Consider the following 21,456-nt stretch of genomic DNA (forward strand, 5'->3'; position numbering starts at 1 on the left):
AGCTGAAGCCTGGAATGCCAGGAGATGGGGGTGGTGGGTATGAGGCTGTCAGGTGGTGCAGGTAGGGACCCAACCACACTGCCCTTCTTGTTCCTTGCCCCAGGGAGGAGGGTCAGGGTTGGGGAGTCGATCTCTGACCTTGACCTCCTGTGACCCTCACTCTCTTCTCCACAGAGGGCAACATAGCACTACTAGATACCAGGTCCCCGGCCTGAGTGCGGTCTGATACTGTCCCTGCACTTACCTGACAATTTGACCTTGGGCAAGCAGGCAATGCAAACTCTCTGTGCCTTGATGTGATCATCTGCGAAATGGGGCTGTTGGTAATAGTACCTATATCCTATGACTGAGTTCAATGAGCTGATGTATGCAATGCACTTAGAACAGAGCCTAGTTATAGTAAACATTACATTAAATGTCACCTATAAAGACAGTGCTCATTTCTTGTGGAAAGGGCTTGGTAAGAATAACTTCTGTCCCAGAGGAAATTCCAGCCTGGTGTCTGAGGTTTTCCTGCTTCATGATCCAGGGAAATAATTCCTGGCCTTTCTACCTCCTGGGGCTATATTGAGACTCAGTATGAAAACCTATGTTTGAAATTCTAGGGAAAATCCCCACTAGAGAGAAAATAATGTCAGAGACTGTTTGGAGCTTTCACATGCATTAACTCCTTCAGTCCTCCTAACAGTCTGTGAAGTAGGCCCTGTTTTTACACAGCATATGTATACTGTGGCTGTGATACTAGGTGTGGGGCCTCGGTCCAGAGTGTTGGGGAGCGAGTGTTTGGCAGACTCCGTACGGCCTTTTCATCAGCTTTGGAAGAAGCCAAGGCCAGAGAGCGAAGTGCTCTCCCCACGTGGCCCCACTGGAGGGGCAAGGGCTGAGTGAGGTTCATTTGCTCTCATTTGGACCCCAGAGAGCCCATTGTCCTTTCCTCCAGGATGACCCTCCTGGCATCCACCTTCCCTACCCCTACCAAGGGCAAAACATGTCTCATGGGAGAAAGAAGGATTGGGCTGTCAAATCTGCCCTACCCTAGGCATAGTGGACTGATTCCTGAGTGCTTTTCTGACTCCAATAGTTACAGGCCAAAAAGGCTGGATGTTTATTCTGTTTCTTCGAACTTTCCTTTCTAGCGAAAACTCCAGAGTTCTCACACTAGGGAGCTACAGGCCAGTCTTGGCCCATGGACATGTTTTGTTTGGGCCATGCTGTTTAAACATTTTTTTCAATTGGTTGTCAACATTTAAACATTGGCGAATTTCATATAATATTCCAGATTTTTGGCATCCCTTAAAAAATCGGAGGATCTGGCAACTTGAGGCCTACATTCCTGTCTGGCCATGGTGTACTGGAGCTGAGGAGAAATGGTCCCGTCCAAATGGGGTGCGGGAGTTTCTGTTCCCTTTGGTCTCACACCTTGACTTATGCCTAGCCCATGTTGCTCATGTGAGGTGCCCGCCAGCCCTGGAGGGTTTCCTTTCCTTTCCTTTTCTTTTCGTTCTCTTTCTTTTCTTTTCGTTCTCTTTCTTTTCTTTTCTTTTCTTTCTTTATCTCTCTTTTTCTTTTCTTTTCTTTTTTCTTTTCCTTTCCTTTTCCTTCTCGCTCGCTTTCTTTCTTTCATTCTTTCATTTTTTCGTTTTTTCATTCATTCATTCTTTCCCTCCCTCCCTCCCTTCCTTCCTTCCTTTACTTTATTTTCTTTCGAGACAAGATCATGCTGTGTGGCCCAGGCTGGAATACAGTGGCACGATCGTAGCTCACTGCAACCTTGAACCCCTGGGCTGAAGCCTTCCTCTCCTTCAACCTTCAGAGTAGCCAGGACTACAGGCATGTGCCACTGCACCTGGCTAATTTTTGTTTTTTAAATTTGTTTATAAAGATGGAGGTCTCACTATGTTGCCCAGACTGGTCTCAAACTCTTGGTCTCAAGCCATCCTCCCCCTCAGCCTCCCAGATTGCTGAGATTACAGGGGTGAGCCACTGTACTTGGCCACTGGAGGCTTTTATATTTGGGACAACTGCTCTCCACTTCCTTTACTGTAGGACAGGCCTTTGTGAATGATAGCATTTGTTAGGGAGAACGGGAACTCAGGCTCAAGAGTGCTCATAATGATCACTTTCATGATGAAGCACCTACTGTCTTCCAGACCCAAGTGAGGTTGGTTAGCAAGTATCCATGAGCCTCACACTGCTCTGTTTATAGTATATGATCCCCATTTTACAGGTAGGAGAGACTGAGACTCAAATAGGTAAGGGCCTTTAGACAGGTCTTGCTTAGCATGCTGATTGGGGAAGTTGAAGTAGAATCCAGAATGTTCCCTCAAAGTCTGTCTGTCTCCCCACACACCTTGCCCTCACTCTCAAGGTGGCCCATGCATCAGTAGTCATGCCCTGAAATCTAGAGATGGAGGACTCCAGGAAGTTTCCTTCACAGTTTCCCTTGGAGATCACTGGGTGCTGTCCAAGAGAAATCCTCTTTGGTGACCTTCAGGTAGGTGGCCGGTGGAACTAATTTATGTTGCCTCAGATCAGGCAGAGCCAGCATTGGCTCCTGGCTCCACCATGTTCTAGCTATAAGACTGTACTGTCCCCCTACTCCTCTCCTCCCCTCCATCCCCTCTCCCCTGTCTTCCCTTGCCTCCTCCCCCTCACTCATTTTAGTGAGCCCTCATTGTGGACTGGGCTCTGTGTCTAACTTTCCAAGCCTCAGATTTCTCATACCTGGATGGGCTGTTGCTTAGCACTGTGGCCAGCCCAATCGAGACCTTGATAATTGGTAGTCATTGTTATGAATGATGAGGCTCTCCACTCATTTTCACAATGGAAATCACATTGACAGGACCCCAGAGTTACAGAAGTTTTGTGAAAAATATTGACTTTAAAAAATAGCCTTTTCCCTAAGGCACCTTGTGGGAAGAGCTGAGATGACACTGAATTGCACAGATCTTTGTAACTCTGGCTCTCCTATCTCATGGATCAGGTACCTTCTTTGTTCTAAGCAGTCTGCTAGGCACATCACATACCTTTCTAAAAGGTTAGTAATGGTTTCATCTCCATATGATAGATGAAGAAACAGGCCTGGAGAGCCCAGGCGTTTTGTGAAAGATCATACTGCTGGTAAGTGGAGCAGGGGCTCCAACTCAAGCTGGCCCTCCTCAGGGATTGTGCCCTGAGCCCTTTCCTGTGGGGCCTGATTCCCAACCCTGCCCCAGGATCCAAGGTGGACTCAGTGTCCATGTCATGTAACAAAAGAGTCAGGGGTTCTCAGTGCCCTGTTAGGGCCTGTTGTTCCTGGTTGGTTGGCAAGTTGGAGTGTTTATTCAGCACTGCTGGGAAAGCTCCCTGGCTTAATTCTGAGATTCCAAGCCATCCTCTCGCATCTCCCCCCACTCCCCCAGCTGAGAGAACTGGGAGAGACACGAGGACACACAGGGCAGGGGCTCTTCCCTGGGCGAGGTTTGTGTTTGGATTTCAGGCATCGCTGATGGTGAAGTGTGCTCAGGGTTTTCTTCGTAATTCACATTCCTGTGTCTACCTCTTACTGTTCAGTCCAAAAATTCTGGTATCCATATTTGGTGATTTGTCTCTCTGTTCCTACCCCCACCCCCAAGCCCCTCAAGGTGTCTGCCAAAATCCTGTATAACTCGTATCATCTCCCAAGCTGTTATAGTATATGAGGGCAAAGGATAATTTAGTTATTTTTGAATAAAGATTCGGAGGAAAAGTAAAAAAGTTGGGCAGGGGGTGGGGGGAAGTTTTCATACTCACTGCATGAAATAGACAATATTTCCTGAAACAGGAGATACGAACCTCAAAGAATTTAAAATAAAACATTCATTTTATTATTTTCTTAAAGAAGGAAAACGAGGGGAAAAAAAGTAGAATAGTCAGTCTTTTTATCCTAAGTACAGATGAAATTGATTAAACCTTAAAGACTGGCCTCCGCACACCCGGTTTATTAATTGAAGAATTTCCTCTTACCCGGAATGGGAAGTTCACATTAAAATCGAGCTTGCCCTGAGTGGTAGTGACACTTGAGAACTGAACATTTTCCACAATCCTATTTTCTCTTCTGTGCTAGAGGAAATCCTAAAATGGTTAAAAAGGGGGGAAGGGGATTGAGGCGGGAGAGAGCAGAAACTGTACATTTTAAGGAAGCCTTCTTTCATTTCCTTGTAAAGCATGAAATCAAATTATAGCTTATGGCCCACAATTATTTTATTTCTACATTTCAAATTCCATTTTCTGCTCTTTTTCACTGCTCTTGAACAGGAGTTGTACTGTTGTGCAAACTCAGCTAAAAAGATTACCCTAGATAGACTATGACACAGTAGCTTTAAGAAGCAAAAAGGCAAAACTCCCTGGTTAGGTTGGGAGCCCTGTGGCCCTACAGAGCCCTCATGTCTGCTTCCATCTGGAAAGGCGACATAAGCAGCCATCACCCCCTGGACTCCTTGGCCCTGACAGGAGCTTGGAAACCTCTGCTCTTCGTGTGTCTTCCTGTGTGAGGCTGACTCTGCCTCTTGTCCTCCTGGTGATCAGTGTCTACTTCACTGCCTCCCTAGGGGTGGGCCGCTCCTGGCTGACGATAAGGGGATGCTATGAGCTGATGCCCGGCGCATCATTAATGCTCTGGCTTAGCAGGACTGAAGGTCATGCATTTTCCAGTTCTCTTCCAGTCCCTGGATTTAGTGCCAGCATGCCTTTCCCTACCTCTCACTGACCCTTTTCAGCAGAGAGTGAGTTCCAGGCTCAGTGCTTCAGCAGGCCATGTTATCCAGTTAACATCTAATAACGTTTTATTTATCTTTACAGTTAATTTCTCCTTAATGCAAATTTAAGAGTGTTGTACTTATGGTCATGTAAAGTTGTTTTTAATATAAGTGCATTTGAATTTTAAAAAATGATGTGATTTGGCCGGGCGCGGTGGCTCACGCTTGTAATCCCAGCACTTTGGGAGGCCGAGGCGGGCGGATCACGAGGTCAGGAGATCGAGACCACGGTGAAACCCCGTCTCTACTAAAAAAAAATACAAAAAATTAGCCGGGCGCGGTGGCGGGCGCCTGTAGTCCCAGCTACTCGGAGGCTGAGGCAGGAGAATGGCGTGAACCCGGGAGGCGGAGCTTGCAGTGAGCCGAGATTGCGCCACTGCACTCCAGCCCGGGCGACAGAGCGAGACTCTGTCTCAAAAAAAAAAAAAAAAAAAAATGATGTGATTTAAACATACACGTGAGTAAATAATAGTAGAGGTAGTATCCATGGGCCTGGCAGAAATCATGAAGGTGGCTCATGGATGGAGAACCCTGGCTTGATTCATACTTCTTCCCTGATGTGGATCAGCCATCTTGAAAACTTCTAGCCAAAGAGCTCTTTAATCATGTCTCCAGTTATCCATCTACATCTTTACCAGCCCTTGCTCTCAGGAAGTTCTCTTACAGATCTACCTGAGCTCCCTCATGCTTCTGTTGAAGATCACTTTATTTTGTATTTTCATTAGATAGGGAACATCCTACATTAGATAGGCCCCTACCTCTGACCTTGAGCATCTCCTTAACTTCCTCTTCCCTCAGTCTCATGGTGGGCATGCAGGCTCTTTGACTCTGGCAGACAGGCGATATTGCTTAGTGTCATGGTACAAGTTTTCCTGTTGAGTTGGAGGTTTGGGTTCTAATCCAGTCCTCCAGTTTGTTAGCTGTGTGACTGAGGGCAAGTCACTTCAGATCCTTCAAATCTCTTCAAGTCTCAGCTTCTGCACCTGTGTGTGTGAATAATAATAAATGTTTCCTTCCTGGGCTATGAAGATTAATTGAAATAATGTGCCTGGTGCATTCTTAGGCATGAAATATGTGTTCATTCTCTTTCTTCCTTTCCCCAACTTCCTGACCTGTAGTCATCTTTTTATTTATTTATTAATTTAATTTATTTATCTATTTTGAGACAGAGTCTTGCTCTGTTGCCCAGGCTGGAGTGCAGTGGTATGATCTTGGCTCACTGCAACCTCCGCCTCCCGGGTTCAAGCAATTCTCGTGCCTCAGCCTCCTGAGTAGCTGGGATTACAGGCACGCACCACCATGCCTGGCTAATTTTTGTATTTTTAGTAGAGATGGCATTTCATCATGTTGGCCAGGCTGGTGTTGAACTCCTGACCTCAAGTGACCCGTCCACCTCGGCCTCCCAAAATGTTGGGATTACAGGCATGAGCCATCACTCCCAGCCCATTTTTTTCATTTTTAAGCTTTTTATTTCAAAGTCATTTCAAACTTAGAGAAAGGCTCTAAGAATAGTACAGAGGACTCCCGTATGCCCATCATCCTTGAGTCATCTTTGTGACCATCCTTGCATACGACAGCATGGTTTGGGTACAGCCAGACAGAGACTTAGGAGTTGCTCTCTAGCAAGGCTGACTGTGGTGCGAGGACATTTCCATGGATTCCTCCACTGGTCTTGCAGAAGGCTGAAACCTCATTAACAGAAAACCTTTATGACCGCTAAGCAGGCATAAGTGTGTGTCTTCTCTCTTCTACCCTCCCACCCTGCCTTAGGTGGATTGTCTAACTTGTAGATCAAAGCCAGCCTCTTGACAAGTTTCCTAATAGGACAGGTACATACCTAGAGTTGTGTCTGAGATGACTTGATGTGTGCACAGATATGGTGTTAAGGGATGTCAATCCCAGTGAGAAAGTTATTCCCACTTCAAGATTCTTTAAGTCCTTCTGATGACTTTAAGGAGATCTCAGGTTGGTGCTGGGAGCTCTTATACTTCTCTTAACATTGCAAGCTCAGTGCCTGTTACTGTAACCATGTCTGGCTAGAACTTAATAGCAGTATTTTATTTTTATTGTACTTCTTTTTTTAAACCTTTCACTTATGGTAAATTATGCTGGTTTTCCAGTGATATGAAGCTTTACTTTTACTTACTTATTTATTTTACTTTATTTTTTTGAGACAGGGTCTCATTCTGTTGCCCAGGTTGGAGTGCAGTGGTGTGATCTTGGCTCACTGCAACCTCCGCCTCCCAGGTTCAAGTGATTCTCCTGCCTCAGCCTCCCATATGTTTGGGACCACAGGTGCGCACCACCACACCCAGCTAATTTTTTTTTTTTTTTTTTTTGTAGAGATGGGGTCTCTCCATGTTGCCCAGGCTGGTCTTGAACTCCTGGGCTCAAGCAATCCCCCCACCTTGGCCTCCCAAAGTGCTGGGATTATAGGCCTGAGCCACCGCGCCCAGCCTGAAGCTTGACTTTTAAAAATAAATTGCTCTTGAGTCAGTAATGTATGTATGTACGTAGTTCAACAGAGTTGAACTTAAAAGGTACAAAAAGGTACACAGTAAAAAGTAAATCTTCCTCTTATCCCCCTGCTTACCTAGTTTACTTCCTGGAAGCAAATTGCTATAACCAGTTTCTTTTAAAGATTCCAAAGACACTTCATGATTTTTAAGCATGTTCTTTCTCCCACAGTTTCTCTAGAAGTGGCAATATACTGTGCACACAGTGAACACACCAGCTCCACTAAAGCTCTATTCAGTGAATAGTTTACCCTGGTGTTTTTAAATAGCTGGGTCATGTTCTGTTTTATGTATATATCATAGTTTAGTTAACTGCTTCCCTTCCAACAGGCAATCAGGCTGGTTCTGAGTTTTTGCTCTTCCAGACACGTAGCAGTGAGTGTCCACATATGTGCCCCATGTGCACGTGGGTCACTGCTAGTCCCCAGGTGTGTTTGATGGCCATTTGCCAGCATGTGCTGCTCCTACCCCCAACCCCACCCCAGTGACAGGCAGGACTATCTGTCTCCCCTGCATGGAGGGGCAAAGTGTTGTTTGTTTGTTTGTTTGTTTTCAGACAGAGTCTCACTCTGTCACCCAGGCTGGAGTTCAGTGGCGCAATCTCGCCTCAATTCAACCTCCGCCTCCCGGGTTCAAGTGTTTCTTCTGTCTCAGGCTCCCAAGTAGCTGAGATTACACAGCAACACCAGGCACGCAACACCCCATCTGGCTAATTTTGTATTTTTAGTAGAAATAGGGTTTCACCACATCGGCCAGGCTGGCCTCAAACTCCTGACTTCAGGTAATCCACCTGCCTTGGCCTCCCAAATTGCTGGGATTATAGGCGTGAGCCACTGTGCCCAGCCAAGAGTGTTACCAAATGTTTGAGGTGACTCGGCCTCCTGGATAAAACTTGGGTTCTGGAGCCACATAGCCTGACTTTGAATTCTAGCTCCCTATCTTTCTAGTTCTGCGACCTGTGACTTAATTTCCTCATCTGTAAATGGCAGGGGGCAGGGGTGGCGGTGACGCAGAGTGTCAGCAGGCTCCCAGAATGTCAGGGCTAGGCAGGCCGAACACTCAACATGTTAGCTCTTTGTATTATCATCAGTATTATTTCGTCAATACAGTAGGTGAAAAACAGAATTTCAGTGTACGGTGGTTTTAATTTGCATTTTTTTTGTTACTAGTGAGGTGGGATGTCTTATCATGTTTGAGCTATTTTTATTTCTTTATGCCCCTGCTTATTTCTCTGACTTCATCTCCTTCCTCTTCCTCAAACGCATGTGGAGGCTTTGCACTGGCTCCTCCCTCTATTGCCTACCAGCTCCTTCTCCTCTGAGTCTGTGCCCAGATAGCTCCTTCTCAGTGAGGCCTCTCCTGACAACCTGATTTAAAATTGCAGGCCACCTGCTTCCCGGACAGCTCGGAGTCTACTTCTGCTCTTTCTCCCCAGGATGCTTAGCCTCTCTGACCCTACTGTGAAATTCACTTACTGTGTTTTAATGTTTGCTTTTGCTCTACCCTACTGGACTGTGAGTTCTCGATTGCAAGGGGTAGGGACTGTTGTCTGTCTGGCCTCTCAAGTGTGCCAGCCACCACCTCTACGTCTGGCACGAGGGAGTGCTCAGTAAATGTGCTGTGTGTGAACTAGCTGTTGATACCATTTACATTTTTGATTGGACTGTCGCTCTTTTCAAAAAATCCATTTCTATATTTCCAATTTGAAATATTAAGGAAAACAGTCCTTTGTGTGTAGTGTGCATTTTAAGCTTCTCTCCCTTGTCACTGGACTTTATCATATTTTCCTATACAGAGATGTTTTGTTATTATGTTGTTGAATTTGTCAGTGTTTCCTTTTTATTTTCTTCTATGTTTATTCTGTGGGTTTTGTATCTTACCTAGGTATTTTTTTACTTTTAAGATTATAAAAATTTTTTTTCTCACCCTTTCTTTCAGTGCTTTTTTGGTTTTCTGTTTTTATGTTTGAAACTTTGATCCATTTGGAATTTATTCTGGTGTCATGTGTATGGTAGACATCCAATTTTATTTTTATCTAGATGGCTACCCATTGTCCCTTTATCACAATTAGGTGATTGTCCCTGTTTCCAGATGTGGACCTTGGAGTCAGAGAGGGAAAGATCCTTACACAAGATTGTGCAGCCAGCAAATGGATTTGCATCCTGCCCTGCTCCCCTCTCCCAGCTCTGCGGGTGTTTTGCCACGAGTCTCTAGCATTTCTTGTTTTTTCTGGCTTTCTTTCCTTTTGGCGGGGGTCCAGCACCTCTATTTGTCTGCTCTCTTGTCCAGGGCCATTTGTTTTTTGCCTTGATGTCTTACATGGACTCTCTTTGTTGTTCCTCCTGTTCCTCCACTGCTGACATGCTCTCATTGTTCACCCTGGCCTTTCTTCAGGTGGTGATGAATGTCTCCTTTGGCTCCCTCCTGCAGGACTATGCCTCAGGTTGTGCACTTTGTTCTCCTTCCTCTCTATCCTCAGGGCCTTGCCCACCTGCTCTTTGGGATGCCTTAGGGTTCCCAGAGCACTCAGGAATGCATGATTCTGGCCAAGAGGCAGCTGGTAATAGAAAAAGCAGACATTTTGAAGTCAGACAGCCCTTGGTACTAGCGCTGCCTCTGCTGTTGACTGTTGGGCAATTAGACCTCAGATTTCTCATTATGGAAATGGGAGGTCTCCTCTTCCAGGGGATAGTGGTGAGGATTAGAACTAATGCAGAAGTCACAAGCTCAAGTGCCTGTTGGGAGCCAGGCTGGTAGTACAAATGCTGGGGTGTGAGGCAATAGGGAATTGCAGGAACCAGGGTAAAGTTGGGAATGCATGCCTGTTCTCCAGGAGACAGCTGCTCCTCAGCCACATCAGACAAAGGCCCGGTCTAACCACATGTGCTAATTCATGGAGATTTTTATGTGACATTTCTCAAGTTGTAAATGTTGGCAGGGCATGCATATTCTAACAGGCACTGTGCAGGCTAGACAATGCCCATTCCAGATCCTCAGGCATCTTTAAGTTGTCAATTTGCAACCAGTGATATGAAGTCCTTGGCTCCAATTCAGCTCTCAATCCACAGTGGCTGTTATTCGGGGTTTTTTGGGGTTTTCTTTGAGCTTGCTCTGTTGCCCAGGCTAGAGTGCAATGGCATAGTCTCAGCTTACTGCAACCTCCACCTCCTGGGTTTAAGTAATTCTCGTGTCTCAGCCTCCGTGCGTACCACCACGCCCAGCTAATTTTTTGTATTTTAGTAGAGACAGGTCTTCATCATGTTAGCTCAAGCTGTTCTCAAACTCCTGAGCTCCGGCAATCTGCCCACCTCAGCCTCCTAAAGTGTGTAATGGCTGTTATTTGGATTGTGGCTGCTGCTTTTGGTTTTCTTGACAGTCAGGCAGCATACTGCAGCGTCACTGCTGGATGCTGGGTCAACTCTGTTCCCACTTGTTACTTCTGGTTCTTGGAGTTCTTAAACTTCTTCTGGTCCACTTGGTATGGCATATCCTTTACCTGGAGACCAAGAAGCCAGGGTTTGACTCTTAATGCATCATGGGACCAGGACAGCAATGTCTAGTTCTGCCAGGTCAGTTTCTCCTGCTCAGGGGTCTCCCTGCAAGTCTGGTGGGATTTGGCCAGGATGTTTGTGGAGGAGCCCGCCTTTGCAGGGCAGTTCAAACAATAAGGATGTCCTGCCTAGTGGTGGACACAGTGCTCCAGGCTGTTGGCTGGCACTTACCAAGAAACGCTGTGAGAGGCCAGCTCCTGGGTCCACAGGAGTTGGGGGAGACACAAGGCCTTTGGGTATATGTGAGCCCTAAAGGAAGGAGGAGGCCAGTTCTTGAGCTCTTACTGTGCTGGCATAGTGATACTTGCAGCAGCTTGCATTTAGTGAGTCTGGGGCATGTGGTAGGTGCTGGGCGAGGTGCCCTCCTCCAACTTATGGTGTTGTCTCTGGCATCAGCATCTTCAAAGAAGGAATCCCAGGCTCCAGGAGGTCAAGAGGTGTACTTGCCTGAGGCTGTGCAGCTGGCAGAGCGAGATGCTTACCCTCTGCCCCCACCTGCCTCAGAACTTGAGGTGGGCTTCCAAGCTGCCGCCCCGTTCCTCCTGCCCACAGGCAGCACCCCTCTCCATGAATTCCTTGATCACATGCCTCAGATCAAAATATGCCCTCCCTCTGGGGTGTCTCCTCTACAGGAACCTGAGTTTCCAACTAGGGTGGTAGACACCACTGTCAGTAGGAAACAGAAATGTAATTATTGTTTCTGTTTTACAGATGTGGAGATGGAGCACAGAGAGGGTGAATAGCTTTATAAAACTCCCCTCCATCTGAAACTGTTCATGAAAATGGTTATCTGGTGATAACAGGGACCAGGGTCCCTGGAGCCTTCTCCTGTGACTGGGGCCTCCTTTGGCCACCTGGTCCCCACTGGAGGGTCTGGGCCTGGCCAGGAGCCTCTAGCCTTAGACTCCTAGCACCTCCTGCAGTCGATGGAGTAACCTGGTGGTTGTTAGCAGCATGGGCAGCATGAATGTTTGGTTTCAGTGAGAGGGCTGAGCAGAAAGGCTGAGAAAGAGTGCATGAGTGTGGCATGCTGCCCTGTGCCCAGGTGGGTGCTAGGTCACAGGCACTGTGCAGGGCCTGGTCGTGACTGCCCTCCTTCTCTCCTCCTCTTTCTGCTTCCCCAACTCCATCAGCAGGCTTTGTCCACTTGTGTTTGCCTGGAGTCTGCCTGGACTAGTGGGGACAGCAGGCCTTGTTACAGTTTGACCAAGAGTGGTGGGGCCCAGGTTCAGTGCTCACAGCTGTTAGTACCAGCTCCTGCTTACGAGGGTGCTCAGGGCTGAGTCTCTCCTAATCTTCTGCAGGAGGCATCTTTGTTTAGGTCCTGGTTGTGGATGAGGAAATTGAAGCTCCTGATAAGGTTGTGATTTGAACATACCCAAGCTTGGGGACCTCCAAGCCCTGCTTTTGCCACTTCCTCTTATTTGTGGCCCTTGTTTCCTTGGTCTTTAAAATGACCCTCTTGTCTAAGCCCCTTCCATTTCCAAATCCTCCGAGCCCGTGCTGAGGAGGACAGGCTGGACACTGCTGGTTAGTCCCACACCTTCCTGGTACCAGTAGGAATTTGAGAGGGAAAGTCCAGGCTTACCCTGTTTCAGGAATACTGCAGAAGGAGGAAAACTAATTCTCCTTAAAACTGATTTTCTCCTTGATCTCTCTGCAGAATGGGCTACAATGTAACTGAAGGCTTGCTGCCTTCCCATCCCCTGCCCTTGGCAGAGAGTCAGGGTTGGGACAGCTGCAACCTGTGTTGGATGGAGCCTGATCAATCCTGGATTCTTGCCCCTAGTTGGGTGGCTTTGGGCAAGTTATTTAACCTGCCTCAGCCTCAGTCTTCTTACCGATGTAATGAGGAGATAGGCAATACATTGAATAAATGAATAAAAACAGCTGCAATAATGATATCATCTTGTGATTATAAGGCTGTCACCCTGGAGTCTGAGAAGCTGTGTTCTGAGGTGGGGACCTCTGAAACCTACCCGTTTTGTCCAGGAACACCCACAGGGGGCTTGTACAGAGCAATTGTTTTATTCTGGACATAAGATCTTGCTGCTCAGAGTTTCAGGGTACTGTTGTAGAGCAAAATCAGTAGATTGAGTTCAAATCCCTCTGAATCCTTGCTCCTTGACCTGACTTGATTACTTCACCTCTCTGAGCCTTTGTTCTCTCTCTCTCTCTTTTTTTTTTTTTTTGAGACAGAGTCTCACTCTGTCACCCAGGCTGGAGTACAGTGGTGTAATCAGGCCTTGACCTGCAGCCTTGACCTCTCTGGGCTTAGGTGATCATCATACCTCAGCCTCCCAAGTAGCTGGGATTACAGGCATGCACCACTATGCCCAGCTAATTTTTGTATTTTTTGTAGAGACAGGGTTTTACTATGTTGCCCCATACTGGTCTCAAACTTCTGAGCTCAAGCGATTCGCCCACCTCAGCCTCCCAAAGTGCTGGGATTACAGATGTGTGCCACCACGCTGAACAAATTTTTGTATTTTTGTAGAGACGGGGTTTCACTATGTTTCCCAGGCTGGTCTTGAACTCCTGAGCTCAAGTGATCTGCCCACTTTAGCCTCCCAAAGTGCTGGGGTTACAGACCCAGCCTGTTTTCCCATTTGTAATACCCATATTGCAGAGTTGGTGTTGAGATGCAGGTAAGAAGAGATGAAGACATGTAGACCACCACTGTGCATATCATAATAGCAGTTGTAGAAGTAAAAACCATGGTAACAGCTAATATAATTGAGGATTTCATATATCTAGGCACTGTTCTAAACCCTTTACATATCTGATCTCATTGAATCTTCAGTGTAATCCAATAACATAGGCAGTATCATCGTCCTTGTATAAGACGAGGAGGCTGAGGCACAGAGAGAGTTAATGTATTTGGCAAATGGTCATAATAATAGTAGGATATTAATTGCGACTGCAGTTTTATATTGTTGATAAAATGTATTTACATTGTTCAATGAATATTTAAAAAGTCACCAGTCAAAAACAAATTTTGGCCAGGCACAGTGGCTCACGCCCATAATCCTAGTTGCACTTTGGGAGGCTGAGGTGGGAGGATCTCTTGAGGCCAGGAGTTCAAGACCAGCCTGGGCAACATAGCAAGACTCCAACTCTACAAAAAAATTAAAAAAATAAGCTGGGTATGGTGGCATGCACCTGGAGTCCCAGCTACTTGGGAGACTAGGGCAGGAGGGTCGTTTGAGCCCAAGAATTCAAGGCTGCAGTGAGCTATGATTGCACCACTGCACTCCAGCCTGGGCAACAGTAAGACACTGCCTCTAAAATTAAAAAAAATAAAAATAAAAAATAACAAATAATGGCACACATTTACCTACGTAAAAAACCTGGTCATCCTGCACATGTACCCCTGAACTTAAAATATAGTTGGAAATAAAATTTTTTTCTTTGTTTTAAATGTAATATTATTTCTCCTTCTTATAATGCCCATAGCTTTGATTTTTTAAAAAAAAAATCTGATTTTGAGGTTGCTAAAATATGTTCAAAGTATAATGTTAAGTTTCTCCAGCTGAAATATTTTTTTTCTGAACATATTTTATCCCTTCAGTCCCAAAAGGAAAATTACACCTCACAGATAACTTATACTTTGTTAAATGCTGACCCTTGTAAGTTTTTCATTATTTTTGAAATGATTAAGATATATAATTTACAGAATTGGAAATTGGAATTTTTAAATGTACTGAGAAACTTTAACCCTATTATAATTATTCTGCAAATCTTTTAAGGATACTACAGTCAGTACAACTAGATGAAAAACTCTGATAGACTGGGAAATATAGAGGATCATTTATAAGCCTCGATTTTTTTGTCTTGTGTTTCCCACCCACTCACTCGCTATGTCCCTCTAGTCTCAGAGCGATTTCCTACCCTGGGTTCATGGGAATTGGGAAGGACACTGTTTGATTCATTCTATGAAAATACTAGGGATTTTTGAAAAAGGCAAGACAGGCCAGTTGTGTCACTTCCTGTCGTCTGATCAAAAGTTTGATGAAGAAAAGAAAATAACTGAGAGCTGCTGCCAGGCAGCAGGCAGTTGCCTGGTGATGACCCTGGGTTTCCAGTGCTACTCTGGTTCCCAGTGTGGCCAGTCAAGTCCCTCTGACCTCTGGGCTCCTTAGAAGTCCCTGGTGCTGGCTGTGCTGCAGAGAGTCCGCTCAAGAGCCTGCCTTTTGGAACAAAGACGGCTTGTGGATGCCGGATCAGGCTGCAGATGAAATCCCAACTAGCTCCCGAGTGTTTGGGTTCTATCTGTGATTAGTTTTCTGGGTCTGTCAATCAGTTTCATATCCCATCCACAGGATCTCGATAGGCGTGAGAAGCAAGAGGGCCTGATGCATGGAACACATGAGTCATTCCCCTAGTGGATAGTTGTGTATACCAATAGGAAATCGACTGTTGAAGAAGAGGAACAGATTCCTGGTGAATAAAGTGGAAGAGGCAGGGATATGGACATTTGCTGCATTAGTCCAACAATGATGTATTAAGCTGTGCACAAGCTGGGTCTTGTGCTGTGAATACAGATTGAAAACCCAGGCTTTGGTTATGAACCCTCAGCATGGAGCTGGGTGGGGCATCAAGGATTAGGGGCAAGTGAACCTGGAGCAGGTGTTCTGGGCAAAGCAGGAGCAGGGGCAAAGGCAAGGAAGGGAAAGGGGCGAGAGTCCACCTGGGTCCTACCTTGATCTTTAGATGGGAAGTGGGAGAGTTGATGGGGCGGGGGAGATTGTGGGCTGGGTCCCCACTGGGCAGGGCGGGCTGTGTGGTGTGGGAGTTAAGAACCTGGGCACCAGGGTTCAGATCTCTTCTCTGCCACCTACCTGCTGTATAACCATGAGCAGTCAACAGACTTCCCTAAAGCCTCGACTTCCTCATCTATAAAGTAGGGGCTAGGTAGTGGCAGGTGTTTAAGTTCTAGAGGGAACTTGGATAGTCAGAATTACTCTGGAGAAGTCCTTAAGGAACCCATGAGGTTGAGTGGCCTTGGCCCTGTGGGCACAGCTTCGCCCACCAGAGAGGGAGGCCTGTGGGGCTGGTGTAGGATCCATTCTGCTGTGAAGGTGGAGACAGGAAAACAGGCTGGGCCCCCAACATGTTTCTCCCTCCTTGTTCCCTGATGGGCTTTATCTCATCCTACCTCAAGACCCAGTCTCACAGCCCTGTGGCCAGTTCCCAGATTTACTGATGGTTAGGATCCGGAAGACAGTTGGGTGTATCTTTTGGGGAGGGAAGGCTTGGGCTCGGCTTGTGTGAGGGAGGCATGAGTGTCATGGGGCCATGGGGAGAGGGCGAAAAGCCCAGGAAAGGGTTTGTGGAGCACACAGCATGGTGCTTGGGACAAGGTGAGTGGGAAGCAACTGGTAGTTAGAAAACAGGGAGCCTCCCAAAGCCACACTGGGGAGTCTTTTTTTTTCTTTTTCAGAGGACAGTGGGGCTCGTAGCATGAGAAGGTCATGGTCAGGTCTGTGTTTTATTGTACTATTTATTTATTTATTTACTTAAAATTATAATTTTATTTTAGAACAGATACTACACATCCCTGTTTAAAATGAAAAGGAACTGAAGAATGTACAGAGAATTTCCTTCCTACTCATCTTCTGTCTCCCAGCAGACAACCAAGTCATTAGTTTCTTTTGCATTCCCTCAGAGATATTTTATCTGTGTAGAAGCAAATACTTATTCAATATGTGACACCCACACACGTGCACACACATACACACACACGTATATCTTATCCCCTTTTCAACACAAATCACACTCTGCACATTGTGCCTTGCCCTTCTCACTCCGCCTTGGATATCATTTCATAGTGGTATATAAAGAGCTTCTTCATTCTTTTAAATGGGTGTATAGTATTCTGTCATGGCATTAGAGCATTATATTCTTATTTTCAACCTGTCCCCTGCTGATGGACATTTACCTAGTCTCCAATGTTAGCTGTAACAAACATGCTGCTTGGCTGGGCCAAAGATTTTGTGCCTCTGTAGTGGTTATACCAGTTAACCCCAGACCCCCGCTCCTGCCCAGCAGTATATGAATCAGTTACATATTTTTAGAAAGTACCTTTGGGAAGGCTGTTTGGAGGATGGAGTTTGGAGGGCCACATCTGAGCTGCAGCAGCCCGTTAGGGACTAGCCAACATGAGCCTGCCATGGGCTATGGGAACTGGAGCTGGAACAGAGAAGGAGTCCAGAGGAGAGTTGGTAAATCAGTAGCTATGAGAGGGAGTCTATCAGATGAGTCGAGTCTGTTTTTAATAGTCTATCCTGTTCATGGTAGATGATAGAGTCAGTGTCCATCCTCTCTGTGGCTGTAGCAGAGACCTGGGCCCTCCTGCCCCTTGACTTGGCAGGGGAGATGCTACTGCTGCTGCTGCGTGCACCTGAGCCTAGCCCTGTGGCCCCAGCTGGCAGGATGAGGAGAGGAGGCTGGACAGGGAGAAGCAGAGTGGGAGACAGGAGGGTTGGGGCATGTCTAGGTCTACCTGAAGTCAGAGAGACACACCGTTCTGTGGGAGGCCAGAGGAGTGTCACAGGACGGGTGACCAAGAGGCCTCTTGTAACAGTGGGAAGAATTCTTCAACAGTGGTGTCAGGAGCCCTGATTTCTAGTGTCTTCAATACTAGTTGGCTGTGTGATCTAGAGCACATGACCTAGGCCCATGTCTCTGAGTCTCCATTTCTTCATCTGAAACATAAGGTTACTGGAGATTAAGTAAGCTGACCTAGTGTGCATAGTCAGAGTGCCCGAAAAAAGAAAGGCCCTCCCTCCTCCATGCCTTCCCTCTATCCCCAGCAGTGGGATAGAGTCAGCATCATCAGAATCATTCACAGAGCAGTCTCCTCTGCATTGCCAATGACCATTATCTGATCCTGAAAAATGCTTCATGGGCATTCTTATAAACTCAAAATGTAATTATTCTTCATTTTAATAGGGAAAATGTTTGTATATTCCTGCAGTATGAAGTTACACCCTTCTTGTTGAAATGACTCCAAAACCCGTTAAAAAGGAAACAGTCACTTCACTGGCTAAGATTATGTTCCTGACATGATTTATAGCAGTTTCCCTTCATTCACTTTCTGTAACTTGTCTGTCTACCTTCTGTTGTTCAGCTCAGGTGTGCTGTACAGTAGGATGATGCTCACAAGTGCGCACGCGCACATACACACACGCACACAAACGTTCAGTACTTAGCGATTATGACACAGAAACTTAGATGCTCCTAACACCCGAGAAGGAATAGGAGTGAGCCACAGCACTGTGAGGAAAAGATGCTGTCCACTCCCTAATCCTCCCCCTTCTACCCCCTCTACTTTCTCAGTCTTCTCTCATTTCTTAGCAAGGGCAAGTATCTAGCCATTTGCCAAGCCTAGTACGAAACTTTTTTTTTTCCCCCTGCTGAGACATTTCTTACTCTGTCAAATGGAATGAAAGTGATTAGGATTGGTGCAATAGAAAGGCATGGGTTTTGGAGTTAGACGAACCTATACCTAAACCCAGCCCTGTTGCGTGTTAGCAGTGAGATCCTGGGCAAACTCTCTGTGTTTTGTGGGCCTCCGTTTCCTCATCTATCATGGCAGTTCTGAAGCTTCAGGTCCAAGTGCCTAGCACAGGGCCTGCAGCCAGGAGCTGTGTAGTCACCATTTATTCCACTTTGCTCACTTTTACTGCAGTGCTTTGACCTGGGGCATTGGGCAACTTTCTGTGGGGCTCACCACCCCTTTTCCCTTTCTAACCTTCTCTTCTCTATTCCAGGGGCCCAGATCATTGATCTGATGATGCTGGTCATCGATGTGACCAAGGGGATGCAGACCCAGTCAGCGGAATGCCTTGTGATCGGCCAGATTGCCTGCCAGAAGCTGGTCGTGGTGCTGAACAAAATAGACCTCTTAGCTGAAGGAAAGAGACAGGCAGCAATTGATAAAATGACCAAGAAAATGCAGAAGACCCTAGAGAACACCAAGTAGGTCTGCTAATGAAAGCAATGTTCGCTGCATAAGAAGGCTTCTGGGGCCTCCCATGTTCATTTCACAAACATGAATTGGACAGGCAGGTGTCAGCCTCCCGTCCTAGTAAGTGGGATCTCAACCTGGCATTTGCCAGGGCTGCGTTAAATCAGGTAAAGGCTAACGTATTTTTAAAAGAGGCCAAAAACCACAGGAGCATAAAGAAACTAGAATTTGATGAGGCACAAGCACTTCTGTGTCTCAGCTCACAGGAAGGAGAAGGAACACAGAGACTCTGTGCCCAGTGTGCAAGGCCTGGACCAGCAAGGGTTCAGATCCTTTTTACTTAGACTGTCTTGATAAAAACTTAGTCCCGCCTACATATATTGGCCATACTTTGGTGCAAGAGAGGCTAGGACTGTGTTCTCTTGCTATCTGCTTCTCTACAACTTGATTATCAAAAGGGGAGGATGAATTTTGGTAGATGACTGGTTGTTTCTGTTACAGAAGCTTGTAAGATTGGGTGGACAGACAGACAGATGGTTGTTGCTGCTGGAAGCCAGACTAGGAAACACCAAATCACAAAGGACCTTTTTAGCATCTTCTGCCAAGGAGTTTATAGTTTTATCTTGTGGAAAGTAGGAAGTTATTAAGGAATTTTATGCAAGGGGTGGCTAGATGAGGTTTTTCATTAGGAGATCACTGGCTGCAAGTGGAAGGCTGGCATGGTGAGGAGGACCGAGGAGGAGGAGGAGAAGGAGAAGGAGCAGCAGAGGCTACTGAACTGTAGTGGTTTTACCAGGGAGAGAAAGTGTTGCTCTGAGTTGAGGCAGAGCATGGAGGGAGGAGGTGGCTTGGGGAGATATCTAGCAGGAGAATCCACAGCCCTGGTGAAGCAATTCTCCTGGATCACAGTAAGTGTGGAAGAAAGCTGGCAGTGCTACCAATAAGGGCAGGGGAGCGGGAGGCACAGGGGGACTGTGAGACAGAAAGTCACCTGGTTGCTCAGGCAGCCACAGGAATGACTAATTCTGATGTGGTCAAGAAAATGAGAAAATGTCCTTGTTGAGCACAGTGTTGACAGACCTCATTGTTTTATCAATTTCTCTCTTCCTCTCTAGGCCAGTCCCTTTTGATCAATACTAAATAGCGGTCACTGGGAGACAGGGATGCTTCCTCTTTGCTATGCAGCCTGAGACAATATCCTGCCACTTCCACCTCTCCTTCTTCTGCCCATGGAGGGCAAGCAAGTAGAGAGTGTTTTTGTTTCCCTGTCATAAAGATTGATATGCCTTCCCATTTATGATGTTTTTTTTCAGATCCAACACCTGCAGCTCTCCCTCAGAATTCTCAAGTTGGTTAAATTAAAGCTCCAGCCCTGTGAATGGGCCAAATATGTCATAAAAGATTTCCTAGCGCTGCCTTTTGTTAGCAAAATTCATCAATCCGATAAAATCGACACATTTAGATAAGTGTTGCATAAGAATTCAGACATTGTTATTCCCAGCGGAAGTGGATATGAGACTGTAAAAAGGAAGATAAAAAATTATATCTTCTTTTTAGTGAGTTATTTGATCTCCCTGTCGTTTTATTTACTTGTCAGAAAAGGAAGAACAGGTCTTTTGGACTCCCGCATAAAAACCCAGTACAACCTCAGTATTCAGATACAACCTCAGTATCTTTACTATAGAAATGGGACCTTCAGGGAAGGGCTTAGGGTACGTTTAAGTGTTAATTAATAGTAATAGTTTTGATTAATTAAATTTAAGGAAAATTCTCATTTGCTTGTGAAAATTACTATTTCTATTTTAGTGTATTGGTTGAAGGTCAAATTATGGACTTTATCACACATCCAGAGGAAATTGTCCATCTAAGGGTCCTTGGAAGCCCCTCCTGCCCTCATCGAGCACCAGCAGGCTGGTAGGGAAAGGAGAGGACTGTCACCCTGAGGGGTTGTAATCAGTGGACATGTGACCTACTGAACATTAGCTTTTACCTCCATGAAGCAAAGAACTTCTTTTAATTATTTTAAGTGACTATTTCCTTTTCTTATGTTCCCTTGTTAAGTAAACCCTTCATAAATGCCAGTCCAGCTGCAAAGAAACTTTCTGTGTACTTTCTGTCTATAAAGGGAAAATGTGGACTGGTACATGATAGAACCATGTACCTATCAAACCCAAAAAGTGTTCAAAAGATTAAATGTATTTTTTTCTGTCCAAAGAGTAACCGAAAGAAAACTTGGAAAATAGAGAAAAGTGGTTAAAAGAAAGAAGAGCCCACCCAAAGATTTCTTTTCTCAAATGGCAGCTGCTGGCACTTTTGGGTTTTTTAATTTCTTTTTCTTTTTAACTATGTGTAGTATTGCTCCCACTTTCTCTTCCACATTTTTTTACTGTGGTAAAATACATATAATATAATGTTTATCATTTTAGCCACATGTAAGTGTATAATTCAGAGCTATCAAATGCATTCACAGTGCTGTATACCCCTCCCCACTATATATACCCCAAACTTTTTCATGACCCCCAACATAAACTCTGTATCCATTAAGCAATAACTCCCCTTTCTCCCTTCCCCCAACCCCGGGAACCTCTATTCTGCTTCTCATCTCTATGAAGTTGCCTGTTCTAGGTACCTTTTATCAGTGG

At 45.8% G+C, this 21,456-nt stretch overlaps 1 protein-coding gene across 4 annotated transcripts in view; it reads left to right on the top strand.

The window, feature by feature from the left end:
- Nucleotides 1–21,456, top strand: part of EEFSEC (eukaryotic elongation factor, selenocysteine-tRNA specific) — a 265,744-nt gene that overhangs the window by 76,063 nt on the left and 168,225 nt on the right. For all 4 annotated transcript variants that reach the window (XM_055259113.2, XM_063630221.1, XM_055259114.2 and 1 more), the window contains exon 2: nt 18,618–18,825. In XM_055259113.2, the coding sequence (XP_055115088.1) occupies nt 18,618–18,825 (208 nt within the window). The remainder of the gene's footprint in view (nt 1–18,617; nt 18,826–21,456) is intronic.

Source organism: Symphalangus syndactylus, chromosome 21 (genome assembly GCF_028878055.3).
Source record: "Symphalangus syndactylus isolate Jambi chromosome 21, NHGRI_mSymSyn1-v2.1_pri, whole genome shotgun sequence".
Taxonomy (NCBI): Eukaryota; Metazoa; Chordata; class Mammalia; order Primates; family Hylobatidae; genus Symphalangus; species Symphalangus syndactylus.